Source organism: Astatotilapia calliptera, chromosome 18 (assembly GCF_900246225.1).
Source record: "Astatotilapia calliptera chromosome 18, fAstCal1.2, whole genome shotgun sequence".
Lineage (NCBI taxonomy): Eukaryota > Metazoa > Chordata > Actinopteri > Cichliformes > Cichlidae > Astatotilapia > Astatotilapia calliptera.
This window is the reverse complement of record NC_039319.1, coordinates 20,585,613-20,605,107: the sequence shown is the minus strand read 5'-3', so window position 1 is coordinate 20,605,107 and position 19,495 is coordinate 20,585,613. Positions and strand designations below refer to the sequence as shown.

The window sequence follows — 19,495 nt, the reverse complement described above, 5'->3', positions numbered from 1 at the left end:
CTTACCCCCCGTGTGTTTGTGTGGCTATTCACATAGCAGTGTTTGGCTTTGTGAGTGTTTTCGGACTTCAGCTCCATCTCAAAACGACTCTGTTTCCATCCCAACCAGCCGGATCTGCCTTTTGTTGGGGTAGAAAGGCACCACTCAGTCATGTAATTGAAATGCTTCCAGAGGAGGGGGGCTGTGCAGGATATTTGTGCTTCAGTGGCAGGTTTGGGAGTGGAGGGGTGGGGGCGGAAACTTTCCACTGGCCTCAAAAATGACTCAGTCACAAAAATCATACAATTAAAATGCTTTTATTGATAAAAAGAAAGATTCTCGTACAACGAATGAAATCTGTGGTCGACACCATGTCTCGTGGCTTGTGCCCATAGTTTTGTTAAAAATGAACAGCACTTAGAGCAAACACTGAGATGTAAGTAAGGAGACCATCTTCTACAGCATTAAATGCAACACAAACAATCTCAGCAGCCAGGACAGCTGATACAGTATGCATTCACACAATGGTGCAGTGGATTGTACTTGCTTCTGTGATCGTCCGCAGCCCCACAGCAGGCACCTGTGCAGAAAACACATACAGCTGCATCTTCTCCATTCTTTGTATCATAGTCATTAGTGAAAGATCACTAATGAAGGCTGTCAGATTCTCACTCTGGCTAAAGTGATAACATCAAACATTTTCTCCCTGGTTCACCCTAAGGCGTTTGTTTCCATTCCTGCTACAGCAGTAATGTTGTGTAGTGGAGGGAGATACTTCTTTGGATCCCCAGGAAAAGGTGTAGAGGGCGGCTGGTTGAAGTGGCCCATCAAGAAGATGCCAACAGTGCCGATAAAAAACACCAACACCATGACAATAAAGCAGACCCTGTCGATGACACGGGCAACCAGGAACCATTCTTCATTTTCCTGCGGTTGAGTGAGATGATACATTGCTATTAGCTCTGGCATTCCCAACTAAGACCTCATCTAAATGTCCATTGCAAATGTGCAAAGAGTAAAATGGTTAAGCATACACTCTGGAAGTCATTCTGCTGTCTTGCAGTCTCAGCGATGTGTTTGCAGGAGACCACACACTGCTTCAGCTCTGGACTGGCCTTTGCTAGACTATTAACAAGGTGCTGTGCTGTACCCCCCTCCAGCCCATCATCTGGAGTCATATATTCACAAAAAGCCATATATTTACGTGTTATATTTATGCATTTCAAAGGATAACCTAAACTGTCAAAAGTTTTACAAGAATGTGTAACAAACTCTTTCAAATACTTACGTAGCTTCTCCAGCACTGATTTCATCAATCCATTTCTCCCTCTGAGTTTGTCAAACATGAGCTCAGACCGAGCTGTTTTCATTACGTATTCCTCCGCCTTAGTGATGACAGTGATAGAGCTGCGGCGACGGCAGGGAACCAGGTGGACACCATTCCTGCCTGCAGACACAGTTTCACCATTTCTCATTTCTGATGCATGGCCGGCGTTTGGTGTCCAGGGTTGCATCTGCATCCTAAGTAGGCGAGGCAGGATGTTTAGGAAGATCTGAGGGTGACACGGTGTTTAAGATGAAATCACAGCTAAATAGACGTGTTCCCTTCATTGAGCAGCTTTAAAAGATATTCAAATGATTCAGACACAGCCTCACCTTCCGGACTTTGTCTGCCATTTTGTGAGTGTTTGGGGTTCTCAGGGATACGTTGAGGACTACGACACTGTTTATCACTACCATGGTGGTCACCGACATCACAAACATCAGATACCTGCGGTCAAATGTTCGTATCATTTTCAACACAAACCTAAAACTCTGAGCTGAAATCTGAAAATCAGCCGCTTACTTTCCAATAAGAGGCACCGCTTGAGAAGTCTCTGGAACCTTCTTAGCAATGAGGAAGAGGAACACAGTCTGGCCCAGAAGAGTCACAATAGACATGGTGCACTTCTGACCACCAGCTGTAAAACCAAAACCAGCACTCAGTCAGGGTGGTGCAGTTTTGACCTAATGTATGCATCAACGGCTAGATCGTCACTGTATTTCTATGATCATAGGTCAAAGTATGAATAAAATCCTGACTCACTGTCTACGTACATCAACAGGCACAACATTATGACAGGTAAAGTGAATAACACTAATTATGTCTTCATCATGGCACCTGTTAGTGGATGGGCTATATTAGGGACCAAGTAAACTTTTTGTCTTCAAAGTTGAGGTTAGAAGCAGGAAAAATGTGCAAGCATGAGGATTTGAGCAAGTTTGACAAGGGCCAAATTGTGATGGCTAAACGACTGGGTCAGAGCATCTCATATTTTGCAGCTCTTATGAGTTGTTACTGGTCTGCAGACCAAATGTGGTCCAGGGAAGAAACAGTGGTGAACCAGCAACAAGGTCATAGGCAGCCAAGGCTCACTGACACATGGGCAGCAAAGGCTGGCTCGTGGGGTCCAATCCAGCAGACGAGCTCCTGTAGTTCAAACTGCAGAAGAAGTTCATGCTGGTTCTGATAGAAAAGTGTTAGAATGCACAGTCCATTGTAGCTTGTTGCATATGGGGCTTCAGACCTACATATTCACTCCAAAATTCCTTACAGTTCAATTCAAATACATTTTATTTATATTGCAATTACAACAACAGTCGCCTCAATGTGCTTTAATTGTAAAGACCCTGCAATTATACAAAGAAAACCCCAACAATCAGACAACGCCCTATGAGCAAGCACTTGGTGCCAGTGGGAAGGCAAAACTCCCTTTTAAAAGGAAGAAGCATTGCATAGCTGCATGATGCCCCCAGTCTAATGGGCATGTGCACGTCAGAACTGGATCACAGAGCAATAGAAAAAGGTGGCCATGTGTGATGAATCACTTTTTCTTTTACATCACGTGGACGGCCGGGTGTGTGTGCATCACTTACCTGGGAAACACCTGGCACCAAGATGCAGTATGGGAAGAAGGTGAACTGGTGGAGGCAGTGTTATGCTTTGAGCAATGTTCTGCTGGGAAACCTTGGGTCCTGCCATCCATGTGGATGTTACTTTGACATATACCACCTATGTAAAGATTGTTGCAGACCATGAAAAAGCTTTCATGGAAACAGTATCCCCTGATGGCTGTGGCCTCGTTCAGCAGGATAGTGCTTCCTGACACAAATGTTTCAGGAATACTTTGAGGAGCACAAGAACAGGTTTGAGGTGTTGACTTGGCCTCCAAATTCCCCAGATCTCAGTCCAGTCGAGGATCTGCAGGATGTACTGGACAAACAAGTCCAATTCATGGAGGCCCTGCCATGAAACATTTTAGGACTAAAGGATCTGTTGCTAACATCTTGGTGCCAGATACCAGAGCACACCTTCAGGGCTCTAGTGGAGTCCAGCAAAAGATGGACCACCACAGTACTAGGCAGATAGTCATGATGTTATGCCTGATGGGTTTATGATCACACTTTACACAAAGTAAGAAGAAGAACCTTTGGCAGGTAAGTAGTAGACTAGCAGGCCGAGGGAGGAGAAGAGGACACAGGGAGCAATAATGTTAATGATGTAGAAGACAGGCTTCCTCTGAATGATAAGAAAGAAGACCAGCTCCTGATACTCCAGGTCATCTTTGGTGTACTGAGTGTTGATCACCTTCTTGGCTGGTCTGTGTCTGATAATCCATTCTCCATTCTCTAAAAAACACAAAATAAAAGTCTTTAATAGTCTTTTATCACAAGAAAAAAAGTTTCTTCTTCTTTATATGAACCAATGGATGTCTTTATTGTGTTCACTAATTTCAAATCTATTCTTCAAATACCTGTAAAGGCCTCTGGGTCGATATCCACCCACTCTAATGTGACGTCATCTTCTTTTGTGAGAACCAGCTCGATCTCATTGGCGCTGTAAGTCTGCGAGCTGAACACATGGCACAGAACATGCGGTCAGAGTCGACCAGTCAACACCTTCAAGAGCAAGAAGGTAACATGACTGAAGGAAGCTGATTGCTGTTGATTTAGACACTCTGGATTCTTTTTACATGTCATGCCTTTAATTAAATTTTATTTATATAAGAAGAAATTACATAAAGGGTTGACCCTATAATAATACAGAGAAAACCCCAGCAATGAGAAAACCCCCGATGAGCAAGCACTTGGTGACAGTTCGAAGGCAAAACTCCCTTTTAACAAAATACCTCCGGCAGCACCAGGCTGGGGGAGGGACAACCATCTCCCTTGACCGGTTGGGGGTGACAGACTTGTGATTGCTTGCGTTTTGTACAGATCAAGTCCCATCTGATCTCTTACCGGAAGACCATGGTGCAGTTCTGCCAGTCGAAGGGAAAATAGTTCACAGTGATGGCACAGGCGCTGTGGTAAATAGCAGGAGGCAGCCAGTACACACAGCCATCAGGAGACACCAGTGCATTGCAGTAAAGAGCTACCTCAAAATGTCCATCAATGCTACGGACCAGAAGGAAGATGAGAAAGATGGTGTATGGTTTATCTGCAGTTAATTGCATACATTCGTGCACGCATGCACACATCAGGCCTCATTCATGATTTCACACGTACAGGCTTGTAGATTTATCTTAGATAAGAGAAACTTTACCTGGAAACAAATACATCTGTCATCATAATGTGATAATATGTGTTTTTAAATGATTGCAATAGTATTAAAAACGAAATCTGCCTCTAACAGTGTGAGAGTGCAGAACCTGAAAGCGCTATCTGAAGTTCACTCATGACTTCTTTTACCTAAACTCTGCCCTTTGCTTCCATTTTTGCACCACTGTGCTTCTCCTCGGCGAGCACAGAGGAAAGGAGATTTTAGAAACACGATGTAATGTTTACCTTTCACTAGGGTTGGTGCAGCTCAAAGAAAACAGAACCGAAGTTTTGTTTAAAAAAAAGGCAGCTACATCTTTGGTGAATGCTTTCTTCGCCTCCCACATGTTGTTTGGTTTACTTTCAAAGTACTTTAGGTGCATTTACAAGGCTTTAAGCAGACTGGTTAGTCCAGAGAAACCTGATTTAACCCACAGGTCTCCTGAATAAACAAATATCAGAATCAACTATGATTTGATGGGTGATTGTATGAATGCATTTTTAATGTTCCCATTTATCCTGAAAATGAATTTATTGTTAATTAATATTTTAGAATGCTTCAACTAACAGCCCAAAAAAGTCCTCAGAGACGTATCATGATGGCTGCCTAACCATTAAAACTCATATCTCAATGGAAAATTCATATCTGAAGGTGGATTCACTCACTTGTTCTCCAGTACAATGTCAGGCAACCAGATGCTTTTGGAGGGGACACGCAGACTAGAGGTGATGTTCCCATACAGAGCTGACCTGGGTGACTGGTCCCATCTCAGCCTGTAGTCGCACCATTGCTACACACAGAAACACTGCAGGTTTGACTTCTTTTCGAATGCATAAACTGGGTATTTTTGAAAGAAGCTAAAAAAGGACCTCCAAAAGTTACCATTTCGATCCAGACGTTGGTGGTCAGGGCCTCCTCCTTTTCATTCTGAGGACACAGTTTGGTAAACATTGCAACCATAGACAATAACCCTCTGAGGTCATTATAGATGATAACCCAACTCTAACCCTAGCCTGTCCTACGTTTTGAAGACGAAAATCTTACATTTTTGATGTGTGTCAGTTAGACTTTGCTCATGGCTTGGGAGAATAATTTAATAAAAATAAAAATGATGTATCCTGATTGTCTAATGTGAGAATTAGGGTTTTGGTCAGGGTCATCACTGGCTAATCATACGCACCAGGACAAGCTCTACTCACCAGAGAGATGAGGTTGGTGAGCGTCATCTTGATGGAGACTTTAGTGATGTCTCCACTCTTCTCCATGGGCCGAACGTTCTTGTTGTAGCCCTTCATCAAATCCTTAAACAGCTCCCTTTCAAGGTTGGCTGCCGAGGCTGCGCACAAGAACATGAACAGCCACGACAAAGCAGGTTGATTTAAAGGGTCGATCTGCGCATTTTTATAGCAGGTAAAATAGCCAGACAATCCAAAAAGCTGTGGGAATCAGCAAATAAAGATAGTAAGTTGTAAAAGATTTGAATTCGACTGATCTTCTGGTCAAGATCTTCTCAGGCACGTCCAGATGTCTTCCAGTACATCTGATTTTATTTTTGTAACTTGTTAGAGACACAAATGCAAGGGGACACAATGGAACTTCTATGAAGTGAAGCAGATGTAGCATCCGTGCTGAAATAAGTCCAGAAGTCTTGTGTAGAGATTTTTATGTTTATGTGATGATGCCCGCAGCTTTTCGATCGTATCTCTTGCATTGTCTGCTCGTCATAAGGAATATTTGCTCCATAGTTGCATCAGCTCTACTGTGACGTTTGAGATTACAACATGGTTACCGCGGTTTCGATTTGTGGCAAAATTATTAACAAACAGCCTGCTTTAAAAACTGGATGAAAGAAGTTAGTATATAGGAGGTATGGGCATTTGATTAAAAATGCTATTGAGCTGCATGATGGGAAATGTAGGCTTCAGAACTTATTAAGCCAGAAGATTAGGTATCTCTACTTACTTCTTTCATCTCCCCAACATTATGGAAGCCTAACAAAAAAACTGCTGAAGTGCACGGGTAAAAACAGTCTCTCGTGAATGTTTTGACAAAGTTTAATTTCCCAGAGAAACTTTGTCGTAATAATCAAATGATCAATGAAGAGACAACTACATTATAAAAATATTTGTTTTGTAAAAACCACCAGCGCACAAAAGATTATTTCAGTTTACTAACAAACTGGAAAAATAACAAAAAACAAAAAAAGTTATTAAAAACAATTTCAAACTGTCTTATGGAGGAAAGCTTTTAATTGTCCTTTGGTGCCCGAGAAAACAAAGTAGTAATGACTATTAAAATGTATATTTCAAATATTCAATAATTTTTTAAAAATGTAGTTACCAGACTAATAGTCGACTGTGAAAGAGAACACATGTATAGTATCAGCATAACAAAATGAGTGGGACTGTGTGCACTGACAAATGTATATTAGATCTTTTAGATAGAACAGATGTTTTGAGATTTACCAGTGAAAATGCCAACAACACATGGTCTGTACAGTCTGGTGATCAGTGCTTTTCAGTGTACTGCACTTTGTTTGAATGCAAACACAGTGAGAATTAGTGAAAATAATAGACTGCTAAAAAAAAAAGCATATTGTTTCTAAGCAACACTCAGCAGCATCTTTGGTCTTCAAAAACAACAGCATGCAAATCACAGCAACAAGAAACCCAAACTGCTTCCCTCAAACTGTGCAGTGGCTCCTTAGTGTTCCTACCTGTGGCACAAAACACCAACACTCCAATAAAGAGTGGCAGAGTGCACGGAGCTCCAAAGTCCATCAGCGTGTCTTTGTGCAGTGCTGTCCCAGACAAACCCTCAACCACTAATGTGACACGCACGGACTCGGGCACCCGTGTGTGCTTCCCACCAGAGGTCGAAGCTCGGGTTGACGGGAAGGCTGAAGGTTGGGGGTTGGTGACTGGGTGATTGTTAGGGTAAAATCCAAAAGTGGATTTCCAGCACGGCATAGCCAGCTGTCACACAGACACACACCCATAGTTTGAGCATTGTACTCTGTCCATGGCTGCCCTCCAGTGTTAAACATGTCGCATTATAATTCTGTTCGGTGCACCTGTCTATTGTTGCTCAGTTACATGAACGCAATTCTCTGTAATGAACTCAAAGCACACTCGGCCCAGCACTGATATCTAAAACTCTCAGTTTTATAGTCTCAGTTAAATCTATTCTTTACAACAGAGGGATTAGACAGATCTGGTGTTAAAGAGAGAAAGAGCACAACAAGCCAGAAACTAAAAAAAACTGACAAACAGCAGAGAAGACAACAGGTGGGAAGTCTTGTCCATTTACAGCACAGCGTCTGTGATGAGTGGCCAGGCCCTGGATGCCAGCACATTTGTGTCCTGTCATGACTTGTGTGTGTGTACGTGCATGTTTGTCACAAAAATACACACACTTAAGCACGCAGGTCAAAAGCAGGAGTTAATGTGATGTAACAGAGGTATGTATCTGTGTTTACTCAGCTGTCTTGCCCCTGTATGTTCCTTTTCTGGGAAATTACCTGTCTGTGATCACAACGTTAAGTACCGGCTTAATTCAACCGATTGTTTAAAGACTCAAATACAGGATTAGAGAAGCAAAAGTCAACACAAAGCAATAATGGGGGCCTGTTTGCTGCTCAAAGAGTGCCACTTCCTTTAAACTTGCCAGTTGTGGATAATGACAGACAATAAGAGACTCTAGAGGGTGGTGTATTTCTGGATCCTGTTAAAATTACCCATCTTAAGAAGAGAAATCACGGAGGTTCTTGTCATCACAGTAACAGCTGCTGCACTGACCGTAAAGCTCTGCTCAAAGGGTGAAACCAATGAATGTGGGGTCACAAAGACGGGAAGATCAGAAGCTGCATTACTGCTAACTCAATCTTTCCTTACAATAAACACAGCATCCCATAACATTAATAACTTTTTTATTTATAGACCTTAATTTTTGTTTTGTTTTTTTACAAAAATACAAATACTTTTCTCTATACAAATAAATATTACAAGAATAAACATTACATAATATATATAGCACGTATGTGCTTTACAAGAGGCTCAACCTTTGTAAAAGACAATATGAATAACTTATCATTTTTGTTCGGGTTCATACGTTAGACAAGGCTGCGTCTACAACCACATACAAAAGCTTGTGGTGTGACCGGTGGTCAGTAAGTGGGTTGATACATTCATGTTTTTCGTTTAGAGTCAGGAAACAGCAGAGGCAAGAAGTAAAGTCTGTGCGCGCTTTCAACGCATCTGTCTGTTAAAAGCTTCTCAGTTGACTTGGAGAGGCTTTCTGCCATCATCTCTCCTTTTTAGCGTTGGCAGCAGTTACGACTTGAGAGCCTCCAGTGCCAAAGCGATGATCCTCGGCACGCTGCGGTAGAAAGAATCGTTTTCTAGGCCCACAAGACTGTAGAAGGTCAAAGGTCGTCCTCCAACTACAGCTCTGACCCGCGCTTGGTAAAGTCCTCGGTCATTCTTGGAGCCCAGATCAACTAACACCTGAAGAAAGGAGAGAGCTCATTAAAAGGCTGTTTCAAAAAGAATATTGCATGCATCTTACTGGGACTTACCTCCTGGAAGTTCATGTGGAGATTCTTGCTCGGGATGTTTAACACCCAGCTGTAAGAGTCTCTGACTTGGCTGACTTTCTGTGAAGACTCTCTCACTCCAGGACAAACTACAGGGGGGAAACAAACACACTTGAGCACATGCATTTTGGAATATATGTAATGAAACTTGTCTGAATAAAGATGTGGCACACACTTTTCATGTTGGCGCCGGTCGTTTGCCTCCTGTGAACAAGGCTCCTGTATTTTCTGTGAAGAATTAAAGGCTTGACAGCAGCCTGTCTGAGGTCAGCGGTCCCTGTGGGCGCGCTCTCAGTGACTGGCTGGAGAACAGTTGTTGACTCTGTGCTGTCTCCATTCTCAGAAAATGTCAAATCCTCTGACGCGCCTCTCCGTTTTTCATTAGCAGTAGCTTCTTCACTAAATGAGCTTTCACTCTGCGATCCTGCTTCTGTGGCAATCCTACTTTGTGCCTTTAAATTCTTAACATCATTTATGAACGCTGTCAGAAGTGACCAAGGCTTCTGTGATACCCAGGAAGACGAGGGTGGGTGGGTGTGGTCCGGCGCTCCAGTGGATGGAGTAAAGACAGACGGAGACTCCTCCTGAAGGTAGACTGTGTCCAAGTGCAGGATGGGAGGAGCAGCTCTGGAGTCCAGTTTGGAACGCAGAGCTGAGATGATGGATTGATATTCTCCCTCGAGCTGCTGCAGAAAGGAGTCCTGTGTCTGGAGACATTAAAAATAGATTTTGATGTTCAGATTAAGCTGAAATTAAAACATACGGAAACAAAGTGAAGCCGTAGCTGAAAGAAACTCACATTAACCCTCCCTAGGTTTGATTTTCATTGTTTTATCTTACTGGGATTTGTTTTGTGCTGTAATTAACCACAGTTTACTTTGTACACATGCAGTTATTCATTAAATTAAACACATATACAATTCAAATTGTCGTCTGTGTAAGATAAACCATGCATCACTTTATTCTTGAGCATTAAACAGCGCACCTGCAAGAAAAGGTTGTCCTCCTGCTTCCTGATTTTGGAGGAGATATCTGTGTCAGGGTTTTGTTCATCCACATCATCGGCCATGCTTCTCAGATATTTCTCCCAGTCATCCACCAACGCCCCGACGTCTGTGAATAAGGCTGGGGGAACTGGAGAAGGGCCTTCCTCTGCTGGCACCACAGCACCACCTAGCTGTTCTGCAAGTAATAAAACACCTGTTACAGCAGCAAGCAGCAAAACATGACAGGCATCCTCTGTCAGTCATGTACCTTCAATCTGTTTAAGACTGTGGCTCAGGCCTAGGTCCCGCCTCTCTCTGGTGTGAGTGAAAGCTGTGCTGTAGATATGCTCCACAAGCTGAGGCAGAGTCTGGGTGAAGAAAGTCAAGTCCACTTTGTCCCTGATGTAGTCCTCGGCCCTCTGGAGCAAGTCCAGCAGGGTCTGCAAGAATGAGTGCAACTCTAGATGATGGAGAGAGAATGAAAGATCAGAAAACTCAGCGCAAACAGTATATCAGGTATTTGTTGTACATTCATGAAGCCAGGCATTTCAAATAAAAGTACTCACGGCATTTCTTGAAGCGGGTGAGGCATTTGTCCTCGGCCAGTCGGCTGCAAGCGCTGGCAGACTGACCAGAAGGACAGGTCAGTTTATAGAAGCGACACAGAGAGCTGAACTCTGACCTCTGTTCTTCTTCTGTCATTTCAGTTGTCTTTAGAAGCTCTGGACATGTAGGCTCACGGCTCCCAAATGACTCTAAAAAGAAGAAGTAGAAGTGATGATTTCATGATGAAGTGCAGTATGTCAGTATTACGGAGTAGCCACTGATAATACTTTTCAAATTACTCAGATGAGTTTACTTTTACGGTAAAGCGAGGTTATGTCAGATTACTTTATATTGATATAAATACACAACTTACTTTGTATCTCTGCCTGAATCCAGTCAGAGAAGGCAGACACCCGCGTATAAACGCCGGGCTTGCCTTTCTCTCCACAGCCGTCTCCCCAGGATGTGATGCCATGGAGCTGAAATCGACCAGATATTCGGTCCTGGTAGATCAGGGGGCCGCCAGAATCTCCCTGCAGGTGATAGTTTATGGTTTGCAATGAATTAAAGTGGTGCCACTTCAGTAACTGATAAAGATAATTCAAAAAGAAAACCCAGAAATTCTAATGTGCCCACCTGACAAGAGTCTATGCCTCCAGAAAGATAACCAGCACAAAGCATAGTGTTGGTGACCAGTTCTTTGCCAAGAGCACTCTTACAGGTGCTTTGAGGCAGCAGGGGCACCTTGGCCTCCATCACCACATCAGCAGATGGGCCATCTGTGGACAAAAATACACCATTATTGATTTGGTAGGATACAAAAATAAGTTGAGGCTAGCATGACACAGTGTGTCTATAGGATACTGAACTCACCTTCATAGAGGGAGCCCCAGCCTGCCACCAGACACGGGCTGCCAGTGGGGGGCTCCATACCAGAAGGAAGACACACTGGGGTGACGTGTTGAGACAGGACCACTGGAGAAGTCAGCTCCACCAGTGCTATATCATTGTTAAATGTCTTTGGGTTGAACTGCAGAGACGTGACAGACCTGTTATTGCCCCTGATCAATAAATCGGTGATTAATTAAAATACTAAAAGCTATGATCCCGCACGTTGGATTTTTACCTTCGGATGGGGGATGACGCGATTCACTTTGAGAACCTGTTCATCAGGGTCAGTCTTGGTGATGTCGAACTCACCTACGACAGCTGTCCAGTAGCTCTCGCTACGGCTGCTGCAGAGGTCAAAAGACAGTTTTAACAAATGCTAAATGCTGTGAATTTGACTACTATCTCATCTGTCTTTGCAAAGAAAATAGTCACACATGCACACTAACCCAGCAAAACAATGTGCGGCAGTGACCACCCAGGAGCTGTCCACCAGAACCCCTCCACACATCAAGGCACCATCCAGCTGCAGGTTAACCAGCCAGGGCCAGCTGCCTGGAGGTGCAGGAGAGCCGCCCACAATCCTGGAGCGAGGCTGCGTAACATTTTGCACTGTGGCTGACCTCTGACCGCACACTGCTGCTGGGACAGAGAACAGGCATCGCTGGTGAAAAACGATGCAAAGCAATTAAATCTAATGCCTCTGCGTGTGTAAAAAGATGTCTCCGCTCACCCTGTGCGTGCGTCTGCATAGCCGGTTCCAGGTTCTGCATTGTGTTGAGCAGGCTGCACTGGAGGACGCGAGCGCTGCAGCTCTCCCCCATGACCCTGATGCAGCTCTCCGTGTCCGCCTCACCAGGTGGGCAGCGATGCTGATAGTACGCACAGGCCTGACTCAGAGCCCAGCTCCTCTCCGCCTCACCTTGAAGCTTCTGGGCCTTACTGATGACCTCACAGCTAGGCTCTGATAGAGCATTGGAAGAAGACGCTGTTGACAAGAAGGGGACATCTAAGACACACCAAGATATAGCGGTGGTGGAGCGGTGACTCGATGTGACTAAAAGGTGATCAGGATTGAACAGGCAAGTAAGCATGATGTTGCACTCACAGCAGGACCCTGACAGCTGTCCGCAGTTCTGAAACAGACAGGGAACACAACCCCGGCAGCTGGCTTCAGCCCGGCTTCTCTCAGACGTTGCACGCTCAAGAGTGGATAGAGCACTGGCCATGGCTGCTTCCAGCACAACAGTGCCCCGATCAGACAGAGCTGCAGGAAGGACAGGAAGAAAAAGAAAAGAAGAGAAAGGAAAGGTGCAAGAAAAGAGAAGAAAATACAGATGAGCAACATAAATCAGCCAAGCCGATGTGCAATGACATACGCTGATATTTGCCTCCAAGGTCCAGAACTGCACTGGGATGAATTCCAAACTCAATCAGTTCTACTGTGAGATTTTATTTCCTGAACACATATGCAGAGACTTGTTTGCATTATTATCAATAAAATGACCCAATTTTTGTTTTGAGGAGAAGTTTGTGGCAGTGATTTTAAAAAGAAGGACATCTAGGTCATCATAAGGAAGACAGTCATTTGCTGTGGGAACACAGTGTATGTAAGCATTAACATGAATTGGTGCAGCTTTCTGGTATGTGTGTGAGTAGCCCCCTTTTTTCTCATGCTGCTCTTTGAGCTCATTGGCAGCATTTTGGGGAAGCTAGCTCACGCTCAGCGCCCTGGTGAGTCTTCTACAGACACACTTCAATCGGGCCGCCGACCCTGCTGCCCCCCTCTGTGCCGCAAAACATCACAGGATACGCCAGTAACAACAACAATACTGATTGAAGATTTAATTAGAAGGCCAAGGCTGAGCGGGCAGAGGCTGGTGGGCAGGGACGGGCCCTAAGGGCACAGGCTGGCAGCCCCGGGGCCGTTGGGACCCATAGTCCCTTGTTCCAATCACACTGCCATCACCAGTCACTTGCATGAAGGCTCTGCTGTACTCAGCACCTCAACCAGAGAAGGCCAGAGGCCCCTCAACACTGTGCTCTACTGTAGGATTTAAAGGTCACACAGCACTAATAAAATTAATTTAAACAACTGTTTGCTGCTTCAAACAGGTCCTGAAGAGTAGTGCTGAAATTGGTCAGTACTCATTATTTACATTTGTGCTCTTTACAATGTGTTGTTTTCAAGCATTGAAGTTAAAAATCCATGAAAGCAAAACTTTAGATTTTTTTATTAGATGTGTACATGTGCCAAACTGAAGGTGAATCTCACTCAGACTAGCAATATCCCCAGATGTTTCTTCTTGTGTTTGACTCACTGAGAGGTATTAATGCTTTAAGCATTACTATTTGTTTTCTGCAAGAGACACATTTGCTACTGAAGACATCTGACATAAGCTCTCCTAAATATAGTCACAGATAGCTACAGCTGTGACCACTCTTAACACAAACTGCCATCAATGAGAAATGATGGGTCAGTTTTACCTTTAAGAGCACTCTGGGGCATCCTGTAGACCTCTCTTCCTGTTGGGGCTCCCAGCAAGCAGTCCAGCCCCATAAGCAGCAGTGACACCAGCAGCGGCATGCTGTCAGAGCATCAGACCTCCACTCCACAGTGGCAAGAAGCAGGCAGGCAAGAGACACACAGAACGACTGAAGAGGATGCAGATGAGCTGGAGATGAGTCTGCAGTGTTTCCAGGTCCTTGTTGTCTGGCAGCTCTATGCATTCACTAACTGTCTCCCTCCTCCTGACTCTCTGGGCTCTTTCCCAAACTGTGGTGCAGGGCATCTGTCTGTAAGTTTACTTAGAGGAACAATAGATGCCTGGAGTAGTCCCTGGTATATATAGAGCCCTCAGGGGACCACAAGCAAGAGGGAGGGGGTAGAGGATAGGAAAGAGAGGGAGAGGGAGGGAGAAATGCTCCCATGGCCAATACACAAACAGATGAATTCATTAAGACTGTGACAGCAAATCGGGCGCAACTTGCCAAGGCTGGACATTACAAAGAGGCTTGGTTCTATGAAAGAAGACCGAGTGAGGGAGCGAGAGAGATACAGAGGAGGGGGGGAAGAAGAGCGATTGGCTGGGCTTTGAGGAAGGGGGTGTTGTCTGAATTAATGCGATAGAAAGAGGGAGAAAGTTATACAGTTAAGGATAGTAAATGATGCAGAGTATAAGCATCTAAACCAAAGAGTCATAGTATTGCAGGAGGAAGCAGGAAACAGAGGGAGGCTGAGTGTGAGAGAGCAGGAGCGAGGGAGAGGGAAGTGTCTGCCATTGCCCATGCCCCTCAAAGAGGGCATTGTCCCAGGCGTCCCTCTGAGGATGGCCACATCAAAGCCGTCCTCCGGGCATCACTTGGATGCCGCCTCCATTGATCACTTACAGTCTTTTATCCCCCCCATTAAAATATTGTCAGTTCACATCACTTTTGTCTTTCTCTGCTGAACTTTGCTTTTGTTACATAAAGATACAGTAAAAGACTGCTCAGGAACATGATGTATTTTTTAAAGAAAAAGAGAAATCCTTGATTAAGACCACAACTTGAATTATGTTGTAGATTATGGTGATATTCTCACCCGCCAAAACAATAGGGGCACGTTAAAAGTCAGAACAATTTCCTACTAGGTCAAGGTCAAGGTCAGATTTATTTATATAGCACATTTCTACTACATAGACATGTTACATTATAAACTTTTTTAAAATGAATATTTATAGGTTTTTGAGAAAATGCCACACAGGGCAAGCAATAAGATTTTGTGAAATGTAAGGGATAAAACTACGGAAGAGGATTAGGGCCACTGGAAAAAAATCTGAGAAAAAAGTCAGAATTCTGACTTTAATCTCAGAATTCAGGAAAAGAAAAGAAAAAAAAGAAGACGTGCCCACTTTTTTTCCCCTAATCCTCTTCAGTATAAAACTGTTATGTAAAAATATTAGATGAATAAATCAACAAGACTATGCCCCCTATTAAAAAAAACAAGGTTAATGCAGCATAAAGGCAGTGGTTAAGTGACGTCATTAGTTGCAGTTGTACAATGTAGACTCAGGAGCATAAACAATAAATGCTAAGTGTCGCTAAGTGATATCTAAAGATGAGAACAATCATTTTAAGGCTATTCCAGCTGTTAAAATCTGGAAAAAAACAGCTTTACTGTTTCATCTGATGTAGGCATAGTCCCAAATCCCTGTAGTGGAGCTAACATGCTCACTAATTTAATCTATTTTTAAGCTGGATCTGTTCTACTTTTAACTTACACTTTATGTTTAGAAATAAATAATCAGCTTACCATTTATCAGTTGTGGTTAGAAAACTGCTTCAACCATTTATCCATAACTACTGGCTTGAGTTAAACCATTTGTCTACTAATTGTTGTTACTACGCTAATCAATTTAACAGCTAGCTGTTAAGCTAGTTTAAACACTTGTAGCAGTTTCCATCCCATCAACAATTTCAACTGATTGCCACACTTTAAGTGGGCTGTTTCAGCTGTTTCTATAACTTCTTTTGACCATTACCGATCATTTTAAATCAGATATGTATTTATTTTCGTGGTCAGTGTTTTCTTTTTGTCATTTATTTATTTATTAACCATTTAGCTCAAATCTGTTAAGGTCCACTGATTGAGCTAATTTCTCACCCAACTCCAGCTACTGCACATGTACCACCTGAGTTGCCTGCTTTAACTTCTGGTTGTGAATGAGGCTTTTCCAGCCTTAGGTGCCACCAGTGACTATACAGCTGACTACCCAGCCATTAGGCCAGAGTACTTAAGGCCACAGAGAGGCGAGCTCCAGTACTAGAGCGCCTTTGTGTTGCAGCTTGTGAGCTGTGTGTGTGTTTTGGCAAGGAGGGTGTTTTGGCAATTTTCAACTGTTTTGACTTACTCTTTTGATCAGCTTCTAGGTTTTGTTGGGCTTTTCTTCTTTTGATCGTGATAGCAGCTTTTGTTTGATTACTTAGTAAGAAAAATGTATTTAATTGGCTAATTTACCCTCATGTCTCCTTTTTCAAACTGAACAAGTTGTGTTGCTTTCCCCCCATTACCTTAGCTTCCTGGGGTATAACAACCAACTTTAGTAGTTTTTAAGAGTGATTATATTGAATAAAAACAAAATTCAACATGTTCTGACAACATGGAGCCACAGTCTAGATGGACGGACAAAGTGGTCTCTGCTGACAAACCCAAAGGAGGAGTACAAATTGGAGTCAACTCTGAGCCAACTAACCGGCTGAACGATAAAAAGAGCGGCTGCCCAATCTAGCAGAGCATTATCAAAGAGGGCCGTCCACTGCTGCCACAACCCAGCCCTGACAGTTCACACTGACAGCATTATATACTATGTGTTAGTGTGTGACTGTGTGTTTATGTTTCAAAGCTTCTGCTTACGTAAGTTCAAACACTGGAAAACCGCAAACAGTCAAATATGAAAACACGAGACTTTAAAAACCACTCTGAGTTAAACAAACTGCGCTAATTGCACTTCTTCTTTTTCAAGCTTTGCTTAGACATTTGTTAATGTGCATATGTTTTGTGGTACTCATTGTGCTCCAGCCCCCTGTATGCACTCGTGCGGCATGATGAGATCAGAGAGCAGGTTCGGGAGGAGCAGAGCGGGACTGAACAAACGGGCGGCACTCTTTCATCCCTTCCCCATTTGCTGTTGATGTCCTTTGATTAATTTGCCTTTTGATGAATCTTCCTTCATCTATCTACCAAACATGGAGCGCTCTCTTTTTTCCCCCTGCCAACTTCTACATCTGTGATGTTCTGTTCTCCAACGGTTCCTTTGACACATTTCAGGATCTTCAGTTTAAGGCAAAGGTTTTGTCATTCTGCTTGTTGTTATTGGGATCTATGAGTGTGAAAGAAGAAAGAAAGAAAGAAGCTTTGCAGGACTCTGTGTAGTCATGTGAGAAACTAAGCACACCCCAGCTTCATGAGCAACTTGAAGCAATCATTCACTGTGTATCTATCAGTCTCTCACATGGTTGTGTAGAAATTTTTCCCACTGTGCCTTTCAGTGTTGCTTCTTTTCATTGAGCTTTACAGACATTCACCTATGTACAGATCTCCAGTATTTCAATCAGGCTGAGGCCTGATTTGCTGCTGTGCATGGGATCATTGTCCTTTGTATTTTAATTTGGGCCAACCTTTAGCTCTCAGACAGAACGCCTCACATTTGACTCTAGAATCTTTTAGTTTAACACTGTAAAGTGCTGTGGCTGCAAAATAAGCCCAAATCAACATCCCTCCACTACTGTGCTTGACAGCTGATGTGATTTGTGCTGGTACGCAGTATTTGATTTCTTTTCCAAATGTGGCACTGTGCACCATGACCAAACATCTTCACTTTGATCTCATCTATCCATAAGACATTTTTTTTTTCTCTTTAGGAGGCTTTCTGCTGACAATCCTTCCAAACAAGCTTGTTCAGTCTTTTTCTAACTGCTGTCATGAACTTTAACATTTAACGTGCTAACTGAGGCATGTAGAGTCTGAGATACGGCTCATGTTTTGCAGTTTCTCTGAACACTGCATGGGTGAATATGCTGAGATGTCCACTCCTGGAAAAACTGGCGACTCTCTTGAATGTTTTCCATTTGTGAATACTATTTCTCACTATAGAATTATGGCCTTCGGATGGCTTGGAAATGGCCTTATAACCCTTCCTATTTAAGATCAATAATGAAGTATTTCCTACTCAGTGTTGTGTTAGCACACACTTGAATATTTTAGACCAGCAAACTGCCTCTGCTTTTATAGAGGTGGTCACCTAAGCTGATGAACAGTGAATCAAGAGCATTTGACTAGCAGCTCTGGGCTTTAATTAAATTAATTAAATTAAATTAAAACTGCAGCACTCAACCAGACAGTGGACGGAAATTTCACTTTTCTGTGACGCAATAAAGACTGGATTTAAACAGTATTTTTAAAACTGCTTTTTATTATTATCACATAACAAACAAAATTAAGATCAGATTGTGGTCTAGTGAATAAATGACTACTTTAAGATTGTTAGCTTCCCCAGGTTTCAGGACAGATCAGTGTAGCTGGTATAGTTTTAGGACCTGCTGGCATTTAAGGTTATTCAGTGGTCTACATCTGTCTCAGGCCTTCAGTGAAGCACTGACTAAAATATATTTCTCTGCAATCGATATTAAAAGCACCACACTCCTCAGGAGAGTAATGTTTTATTGAGGAAATATGAGAGGTCTGTTAGAAGCAGCAAGGAATATACTAGCTTCTCTGCAGAAATTCACATGGATGCACATCATCTGCTGAACAGTTCACAAATGATTTACTGAGGGGTTCACAGGCTTTTCTGTGGTTGGCTGCTTGAGCAGGTTACATTGAGAAAACGCACAATGCACAGCACAGCACAAACTCACACTACAATGCGACATTAACAACAATCGTGTTGAAAAACTCCCAGGTATTGTGTTCAGTTATGAAACCATTCCCCCCCCCCCATTGTCTCGGGCCGAAAACAATTGAAATCTAGGTCAGTGGGGTACGCAAGGGAGAAGAGGTTCCCAACATTTCAGCACAGACAGACACTTGAACCTCATGACAATAGTCAAGCAGAAGCAGCTCGTCTGCACAGGCCTGTCATTGTTAGACATGTTGTTAATTAGATCTATTATGACCTCAACAATCACATTAACTGCCATTAAGTTCACATTAACCACCAACTGTTCGATAATGAAATCTCCAATTTACGTAAATGGAGTGAGAATGATGACATGGCTGATTAAGTTTATGTGGAAACATAGCTCAGATCATCTTTCCTGATAATAATTCAACCACGCACCCATGATCTTCTCATAAAATATTGCATTTTTAGGGAAATAGATGGAGTTGTTAAAAGAGTGGCACGGAGATATAAAACTGTGCTTAGCTATGGTTTGAAA

The 19,495-nt window shown here is 43.1% G+C and overlaps 2 protein-coding genes across 3 annotated transcripts; both read right to left on the bottom strand.

The window, feature by feature from the left end:
* Positions 1–280: 280 nt before the first annotated feature.
* Positions 281–7,472, bottom strand: chrng (cholinergic receptor, nicotinic, gamma). 2 transcript variants are annotated; one of them, XM_026149630.1, is made up of 12 exons: positions 7,278–7,472; positions 5,761–5,897; positions 5,444–5,488; positions 5,227–5,351; positions 4,261–4,416; positions 3,774–3,871; positions 3,448–3,648; positions 1,826–1,940; positions 1,636–1,750; positions 1,268–1,532; positions 1,014–1,147; positions 281–906 (listed from the first exon to the last, which is right to left on the bottom strand). In XM_026149630.1, the coding sequence occupies exons 1-12, from the start codon at positions 7,339–7,341 to the stop codon at positions 691–693; spliced, it is 1,671 nt and encodes a 556-aa protein (XP_026005415.1). In that variant the 5' UTR covers positions 7,342–7,472; the 3' UTR covers positions 281–690. The 2 variants fall into 2 exon arrangements, with proteins under 2 accessions (XP_026005415.1, XP_026005414.1); XM_026149629.1 differs by lacking the exon at positions 4,261–4,416 and having other exon boundaries at positions 7,278–7,412.
* Positions 7,473–8,566: 1,094 nt separating this feature from the next.
* On the bottom strand, positions 8,567–14,855 carry prss56 (serine protease 56). The gene is made up of 14 exons (XM_026149860.1): positions 14,063–14,855; positions 12,684–12,842; positions 12,309–12,563; positions 12,025–12,214; positions 11,814–11,922; positions 11,561–11,717; positions 11,324–11,466; positions 11,061–11,220; positions 10,708–10,896; positions 10,410–10,601; positions 10,141–10,337; positions 9,331–9,862; positions 9,138–9,244; positions 8,567–9,066 (listed from the first exon to the last, which is right to left on the bottom strand). Exons 1-14 carry the CDS (start codon positions 14,160–14,162, stop codon positions 8,893–8,895), a joined length of 2,664 nt encoding a protein of 887 aa, XP_026005645.1. The 5' UTR covers positions 14,163–14,855; the 3' UTR covers positions 8,567–8,892.
* Between the last annotated feature and the right edge of the window lie 4,640 nt (positions 14,856–19,495).